This window comes from Oratosquilla oratoria, chromosome 25 (genome assembly GCF_046742065.1).
Source record: "Oratosquilla oratoria isolate Oo_2021 chromosome 25, ASM4674206v1, whole genome shotgun sequence".
In the NCBI taxonomy this organism is placed as follows: domain Eukaryota; kingdom Metazoa; phylum Arthropoda; class Malacostraca; order Stomatopoda; family Squillidae; genus Oratosquilla; species Oratosquilla oratoria.
In genome coordinates, this window is record NC_134801.1 from 4,441,271 (window position 1) to 4,450,737 (window position 9,467).

General features: G+C 40.6%; 1 protein-coding gene across 1 annotated transcript in view; it reads left to right on the top strand.

Moving 5' to 3' along the window:
- Positions 1-2,798, top strand: part of LOC143038985 (uncharacterized) — a 15,892-nt gene extending 13,094 nt beyond the window's left edge. The window contains exon 4 of the mRNA XM_076208830.1: positions 2,714-2,798. Coding sequence (XP_076064945.1) covers positions 2,714-2,798 — 85 coding nt within the window. The remainder of the gene's footprint in view (positions 1-2,713) is intronic.
- The last annotated feature ends 6,669 nt before the right edge of the window (positions 2,799-9,467 follow it).

Sequence of the window (9,467 nt, forward strand, 5' to 3'; positions counted from 1 at the left end):
GTGGATAAGGGAAAATACCAGACACAGAGGTAGTGAAGAATCATCAAGGCTGGAATTAATACCTACGACAAAGCCTAAAATTGTCTATATAATTTATTACAAAACTCTGATAGGAAAGAGTGACCATGTACTAATAGAATTTCAGTTGAAAGACCAAATGGATCAAAGCAGAAATGATAAATATAGAATAGGAAGACAAATGTACAACAACAAAAAATTTGAGAAACTCAAACAATTCTTTCGCAACGCGAACTGGGAAAAATTCCTAAATGTAAAAATAGGGATAGAAGAGAAATGGAATATACTAAAAGAAATTTACAATAAGGGAGTAAATAAATACGTACCACAAAAAAAATAGAAAGAACATACATAAAAAGCTGGTACAACAAAAGGTGTAGTGAGGCTAAGGATAAAATATACAAAGCTTGGAAAAAACGTAAAAGAGACAAGAAAACAAGCAAACGGCAAATGTACATCAAACTAAGAAATGAGTATGTAAAAATACGTATAGATGAAAAGAGAAACTATAAAAAAAATATATGTGGAAAAATGCAAAGAAGAACCCAAACTATTCTACAGGTATGTAAATGGCAAACTGAAGAACAAACAGGAAATAGAAAAGCTGCGCCAAGGTAAACATGAATATATAGAAGAACTGGAAATGACTGAAATTATAAACAAATCACCTAACTGTGGGGAAATAGAGAGAGAGAGAGAGAGAGATCCCTCAATGAAAGAAATAATTGTAACACAAAAGGAAATCAGCGACCAAATCAAAACCCTTGACGTCGGAAAATTACATGGCCCAGACGGAATTGCAAATTGGATACTGAAAGAATGCATGGAAGAATTAACTTCTTAAAGAAGGAAAAGTGCCACAGGACTGGAAGAAGGCAAACATATTACCAATTTACAAGGGAGGAAACAAGGAAGACCCATCAAATTACAGACCGGTCTTCCTGACAAGCACAGTAGCAAAAATTTACGAAAAGGTCGTCAAAAGTAGATGGGTTAAACATTTAGAAGAAAAAACTATACTGAATCCAAATCAATTTGAATCCAGACAAGGAAGATCATGTACAACAAACTTGATCTGTTTCTACTCAAGATTAATAGACATAATACAAGAGAGAGATGGTTGGGCGGACTGTGCCTTTCTGGATCTACAAAAAGACATTTGATAAGGTATCACACAATAAATTAATGAGGAAGATAGAATCAATGGGTGGCATCATAAGAAAATTATTGGAATGGATGAAAGACTTCCTGACTGGGAGAAAAATGATAGTAATTAGAGACAAATTCTCAAATTGGGAAGAAATGATAAGTGGTGTCCCGCAGGGATCAGTACTGGTCCCGATCATGTTTGCTATATACATAAATGACATGGACGAAGGAGTAGAGTGTTACATGAATTTCTTTGCAGACGACGTAAAAATACCAAAGAAAGTAAAAACGGAAGAGGATTGAAATTCATTACAACAAGACTTGGATAAGATCTGGAAATGGACTCAAAAGAGGGAAGTAAGTTCAATATCAAGAAATGTAGTATAATGGAATTTGGAAAAAGTAAAAACAGAATATTGAGAGATTATAAAATTGGTGAAGAAGAGGTCAAAAAGTAAACTCTGAAAAGAACCTTGGAGTGATGATCAGCAAAGACATGACACCGGATAAGCATATTAATAGAATAGTCGGAGAAACTTATAACTTATTGAGGTCAGTAAAAGTGGCATTTGCCTATCTGGACGACGAAATTATAAAAAAAAAATAATAATAACTATACTAATAAGACCAAAACTCGAGTACGCAGCAACACTATGGACACCCAGTACCAAAAAGAATATAAAAATGTTAAAAAGAATAGAAAGAGCAATAACAAAACTGGCACCAGCTCTTTCCAAAATGACATATGAACAAAGACTGTCCAAATTAGAATTACCAATTTTAGAACAAAGAAGAGAAAGAGGAGACTTACTAACTATCTATAGAATTATGAAGGGAATGGAAATCTTAGATTAGAATGACGTGTTGAAATGGGACAATGGAAAAACAAGAGGACACGAAATGAAACTAAAAAAAGATAATTACAGAAGAGATCTGAAAAAATAGCTTCCCACACAGAGTGATAGATAATTGGAACAAATTAGACAAAGAAACAGTGTGTGCAAACACTATTTAAGATTTTAAGAAAAAAACTTGATGCTAAGAGATACAAAGATGGGTCACCACGAGCATAGCTCCCTTCCCGTATAATACAACTAGGTAAATACACACACACAAATACACACACACACACACACACACACACACACACACACACACACACACACACACACACACACACACACACACACACACACACACACACACACACACACACACACACACACACACACACACACACACACACACACACACACACACACACACACACACACACATACACACACACACACACACACACACACACACACACACACACACACACACACACACACACACACACACATACACATACACACACACACACACACACACACACACACACACACACACACACACACACACACACACACACACACACACACACACACACACATTCGCGCGTGCGCGCGTAACTTTTTTCTGGTTGTATGTCCTGGCAGGTTAAAATATTATTGAAAAGCTATGGCCATAGGCGTAACAAATTCCACAATATCTTTCTTTTCAGCTACAAGATCGATATAGTCACAGAAAATATAGAGCATTTTAATAGAGTCACCATCATTATGAACAACAGGAATGAAACTAATTAATAGTTGAAACTGAAAGAAACAGTAAGAATAATATGGCAACATGCCTTATTGAAAACCACAGTGACAATCATAAATGGATTTACAATCACCATATCCTTCTAAACTTGTGATGTCAACAAAGGTCAAAGATAATATAATTCATGCCAATGAATGGAAACCCAGCTTTAGCATTAATAAGAATAACAGGAGGAAAACGAATGAATACAAATGAGCACAACAAGAACTAGGACAAAGCAAAAGCAAGAGCTCGTGAATATAACTGTTGAGCAGCTATGAAAACAACAACTATTCCTCAGATTTGTATATATCTTTCGTTGTAATCATTGATATTAAAGACAAATGTACATTCTAGCTTAATACTTTCATTTTATAACACAGTGACTGATATGGGTACAGCATAAGCAAAATACAGCTCACAACTTATTACTACAGTATAATCTAATAGAATCATGACTTTGGTGACAACAACATGTAACAATAACGGAGAGCTTTCTTTATAATTAAGAATAATAGTAAGGCCAAACAATTGTTGTAAAAATTACAAACAATATAGCTGGAAAAAAAGGAGACAAACAGTTATCTTTCATAACATGAACTAAAACTTTAGATCGGCATTCACATGGGCAAGAAAACAACGACAACGACAAGCTCTAGCGATGACAACGAAAACAATAAACCATTCCCCCCTATTTTTTTCCCCAGCCTCAAAGTCGTTGAGTGGAATATTTCTTATTAAACCTCATTCATGTTTTATTCTTCTCCCTTCAGAATTCATTAAAGATTCGAGTTTTTTCTGGACTGGAGGAAGAAGCCGTAGAATTTTACTAAAAAAAATGAAGCTGCATAAGCGCCGGTGACAAGAGTTGGCTTTGTTCGAGGTTAATTTTCCGACTTTGTTTCAAGGTTCGAACCTTTTCTCCTTCATCAGAGTAGAATTGATCGGGACAGGTACACAAGAAATTTACAAACAGGTTGATATATATATATATTTATATATATATATATATATATATATATATATATATTTATATATATAATATATATAGGTATATATATATATATATATATATATCTATGTTTTAAATGTGCTACTATATTTTCGTCTTGTGATATATATTTATATATACATATATATATATATATATATACATATATATATATATATATATATATGTATACATATATATACATACATATATATACATATAAATATATATATATACATATATATATATATGCATAAATATGTATATATATATACATATATATATATATGCATAAATATATATATATATATACATATACTGTATACACACACACACACGCACACACACACACACACTGCGTGCACGCGCGCGCGCGCGCGCGCGTGTGTGTGTGTGTGTGTGTGTGTGTGTGTGTGTGTGTGTGTGTGTGTGTGTGTGTGTGTGTGTTTGTGTGTGTGACTGCGTGTGTGAGTGTGCTTGCGTGTGTGTGTGTGTGTGTGTGTGTGTGTGTGTGTGTGTGTGTGTGTGTGCGCCCGCGCGTGTGTGTTTGTGTTTGCGTGTGTGTGTTTGTGTGTGTGTGTTTGTGTGTGTGTGTGTGTGTGTGTGTGTGTGTGTGTGTGTGTGTGTGTGTGTGTGTGTGTGTGTGTGTGTGTGTGTGTGTGTGTGTGTGTGTGTGTGTGTGTGTGTGTGTATGTGATTCAGTATGGTCTTGGATCATGTGTCGGACTCGTTATTGACAGTTATTAACCTCCCGGATGAGAGCTCAGAGCTCGTATGACCGATCTATGGGTAATACTGTGACCTTACACGTACACACACCCCAACTTCCCGCCCACGAGTGTTGAAATAACAACACGCAGCTTAAAACAAAACAACAATATTAATTTAACAAAAATGTAAGATAGAAAAAACTAACTCAAAAGAGAACTTTGGCATGAGATGGGTGAAAAAAATGACAGACAGATTTTTTGTTTATACAAATTTATTACGCTCATAGAGCGACAAACCTAGTACTGTAGGTGATTTCTATTTATACATAGTATGCGTGTCGCGCAGGTCCCTTTACTACGTACAGTGAAGTTGTACGGCAATAATGAGAACAAAAGAGCATAAGAAATAAGAAGCAAGAGACCACAAGGCCCATATTAGCCAGTTCCATTGCATCCTGTAAGGGGTAATATACTGATAGTCAAGGTGAGGTAAGGTTTAAGATCCATCAAAGTATGGGTGTCGAATTAGGACATTGTGTAGATTATTGTCAGTTAAGAGAAAGTGACACATATATATTAAGTCTTGGCTTTGGGGCAATAGGTCTCTTACTGAGGGACATTCGAGGGAGTAGTGGTGGAGACTATTGGCGTTGGGATTGTTGCATTGTTTCCAGGTGGAGTAGTGTGGTACGTCCCCTGCCTCAGAGATTTGCCAAAGTGGTCTGTAGCCTGCAGTGTCACCAATGCCGGCTCCACTACTAGTCACCCTTGTTGGAAGCGGCCATCCCGAAAAGAGTGGTAGGGACAAGGTATGGGAGGCTTTTCACAAAGGGGAGTCAGAACACAAAATTCCCTCGGACACACTTGGAATGAGCATTTCCGTACACTGTGCCGACGGCTGGTGGTGTTCTCGTCGGAAAGTACCTGTAAGAACATTAGTTCACCGCGGTGTACTTACCCTTTCGCACCCTTGGGATGAACACTTCCGTGCTCAGTGCTAAAGGCTGGTATTATTCCTTAAAGAACAGCTATCTTTCAGAAGAATAACTAGGATATTCAAAGTCAATCCCATGACTGATCTCTGTTTATTGAAAATGTCGATGATGCTATCTACAACAATAGTGGCGAAATTCTTGATTCTTTGTTTTTAGTATACAATAATTTAGAATGTTTTTAGAGGACACAGAGGAATATATTTAATTTTATTTATGATATAAATAAAGTTACTGGAGTTAATATTATTATCTATATGAATATGAATTAATCAAATTCGTGTCGTGCTAAGGGGTGACCATAGTTTTGTCCTGTACTTGGTGGCCATTAGTCTTAAAGGGGACACTCCACGTGTTGGCTGCAGAACACTACAAGCCCAGCCAAAGCCGTGCAGTCACGATATTGTGTCTGCGAACGAGGAGTCCGTGGTTGCGATACTTCGGGAGGGAGAGACGGAAGTGGTCATAGTTTTGTATTGATACGCTTTATGCGCGCTCTGCATTCATGCGGTGGAGAGTGGTTAGAAGAGCGAGAGAGTATGTGATCTTCTTGTAACAGAGGGAGAAGGGTGTGGCATCTTTGGCGAGGAGACCTGCCATTTCTTTGGCAGCGATTCCAACGTGGGAGGGAATCCAGAGAAAACTTATGGTGAGAGAGTGTTCTTGAGCTGTGACTACCTCTTGTATGTGATAGATGATGGGGCGGTGTATGGGTTGTGAAGATGAGATAGCCAGTAGGACTGACTAAGAGTCACATTTTACCACGTCATTCATTCGCTTTTGACATAGTAGGTTAACAGCCAGCAGGAGTGCCTGTAGTTCGCAGTATGTAGAGCTGGACGAGTTAGGTAACCTGCGACCAACCCAGCCTTCCTCAGGTAGCTCCACATCCGGTTAGTAAACGGCGCAGCCCGCAAAGCCATCTGGGTGTAAGGACCCGTCTACGTAGAGATGGTGCGAAGCAGGGGCGGAGGAGGACACTGCGGTGATGTATTCCAGGGCTAATTGTTTCTGGAGAAGCGGTGGGTCTATTTTTTATGTGGGCGAGAAAGTGACATGAGGTTGTGGAATCCTCCATGGAGGCAGTCCGTGATCAACCTCGGTTATAGGGACTTCGATGTATAGGCGCTGCAGGGTGGAGCATACTCTGTTAATGAGCGTGCGGGCGCCGGGGCGCAGTGGAGGGCGGTGTGCGGCGGGTTCAAGTGAAGCTCTTAAGATATGGGTATAGTGCGGTGTCAGATGGGGTGAGTGGAGGCACTTGACGCTGAAAGAGGAGATGTTAGCGTGTATTTTTTCAATAACTGAAGGAAGTTTATGTTTGGTCTGCATGTTTACTACTCCGGCGGAGGTAGGGCATCCAAAAATTTATCGCATCATTCTGTTCTGGAATCTTTCTAAAGGCACCAAGGAGGTCTTGGAGAGCTGACCAAGGGCTGGGGAGAGATAGTCTATGACTGACTGAATGAAAGCAACATCGATGGCTTTTGCCAAAGGGATGGATAATCAAACGGTATTATTGGTAATTCATTTAAAGGGAGATAAAGCGCTGTTCTAGCCGGTGGAGGAGATCTTGGATGATGGGATGGATGCGCTGCCGAGCAGGTATGGCTGGGGTGAGGCGTATTGGCACTCCAAGGTACAGGTGTCCTGCGGTGAACACTAGTAGTATTCCGGGACCCTGGGAGAGAATACTCAACTCTTTTCTGGGGAAAGGATGAGGCCAAAGGCGGATGTTGACTCGTAGAAGGAGTAATGGAGGCGCTCTAGGTCAGCAGCAGATGAGGAGTGCATACACATATCATCACCATAGCAGGTGACAGTTATGCCGGGAATATTGGAAAGAAGGGATAGTAGGCAGTGCATCAGAACGTTAAAGAGTAAGGGACTTAAAACTCCACCCTGTGGAGTACCAAGTTCGAATTACCTGGAGGTACTTCACGTTCCCTGGAATAGTACACATGAAGTCCTGTTTGAGAGATAGCCACGGATCCACCTCAGGAGGTTGCCATGTCGCCAAATTCTACAAGCTGGTCAAGAATAATCTCCGTGTTGGCTACTTCGAAAGCACTCTTGAGATAAAAAAAAAAAAAAAAAAAAAAAAAAAAAAAAGCCACTAAACTGGTAATGGAAAGGCGGGCATGTAGGTCCATCAGGCAATGGTGTGTGCTCCTCTGTGGTAAGAAACCATACAAATGCGTTGATAGCTTATCCTGTAGTCGAAACATAAGTCAAGTGAAAAGTAAATGTTCGAGTGCTTTACAGAAACAGGAGGTGAGTGAAATAGGCCTTAACTTGTCTGTGGTAGGTTTTGGGGATGGGCTAAAGTAAAGATTGTAGAGTTGCAGCAGAGGATTGTTAGGGACTTTAAGGGGCAGGCGAAGGACTTGATAGGTGATGCCATCATCCCTGGGAGCCATTTGACGCAGGGTGCGTAAATTCTTGTGGGTGGAGAATGCCTCTTGAATGGGAGCGGGAAGATCGCTTACCTGTGTTTGTTCAGTCCAAGTACTTAGCAAGTTCTGTGCATTTGGGCTGGGCTGTGGTGTAGAGCACTCGATGGTTTCCTTTTGATGATTTTGTTTATCAGGTGCCACATGGAGCCAACGTTGGTCTGGTGGTTGATGCTTTCGATCTATTTCTTCCACGACTCGGCATAGGCACACTGCTGCAGGAGCAACGAGGTCATTTCTGGATGCCTGGTACTGAAGGAGATTAGCATGTGTTAGATGCCTTTGAAAGACGAGACCATCTCTGTCAGTCTTCTTTTCCGTCTGTATGATGCATCAGCCCAGTGTCCAGGCGTGGACCTCACGGCATCTTTTGATATGTGGTATTATGACGAAACGGGTGTAAACATCATGTGTCGAAGCAACAAGGGAAGAGTACAGGTTCTCAGGTGACTGGTTATCAAATGTTGGTAGAAGAGTGGAGATGTAAGAGACGTAGTTGGCGCAGTATTTCAGAGGTATGGAAATACGGAGGCGGGTGTGAAGAGAAGGCCCACGTGGTAGGTAGTACAGGAAGTCAAGTGTTATGTTACCAGAGAAGAGCGTCCGTATGGGAAAGCACTGAACGTGTGTTGCTGCTAGACCAGATGTGATGATATGGTAGAACATGCCTCTGGAGTGTGTGGCATCCCTAGTGGGCCAGTGAGTGAGGCAGTGGCAGCGGATGTTCTCGAGGGGAGATATCCCAATGCGGTTCGGGGAGGGGGAGACATCTCCTAGGGCAAAGTGCCGGGCGTTTAAGTTTTCCATGTAGATCACACCGTGAGACGTGGGTGGGGGAAGGCAGGGAGATTGATTTTTCCTTGGGTAGAGGAAACATTGCAGAGTCTCAATTTCCCATTGCCTATGGATATCTCAAAGAGTTGAAATATGTCATCGTGGACATGAGTTGATGGGGGATGGAAGAGTAAATGTAACTTAAAAGGTCATTTCTAATATAATGGGCATGCGAGGCATAGCCCGAGAACGGAGGTGCCATTGTTCTAGGATCGTGGTGGCCAACACAAGCTTCTTGCATAAATATAACTTGTGTTTAGTAGCGGCCTACATAGGTCTTAAGGGAAGTAATTTTTGGATAGCTGTTGATACCACAAGTATTCCAAGTGATGATATGAAATTTTATCTCGTTAGCGACGTCTGCCTTTGGGTTTACAGGCGGTTTACGGAGACGATGACGTGGAGGTGGTAGTGCTCTGAGGCGTGAATCGTTGTAGCTTGATCGGTATTTGGTTACTGATTTTTTTTTTATTCAGATGGTGAGGGACTCCAGTTTCTCGGAAAAGGTGGCGACAGTCGTGATAACTACTTAGTGTAATTCGACAAGCGTGGCTAGTTGTAAGGTGAGACTATCGATATGATTTTCAATTGCGTCAAAGCGTGTTGTAATTACTGTTCAACGTGTCGTTAGGTTAACAACGGCCTCGTGGAGAACAATTACTTGTGGCGAGTCAGGCAAGTTTGAGGATGTCAT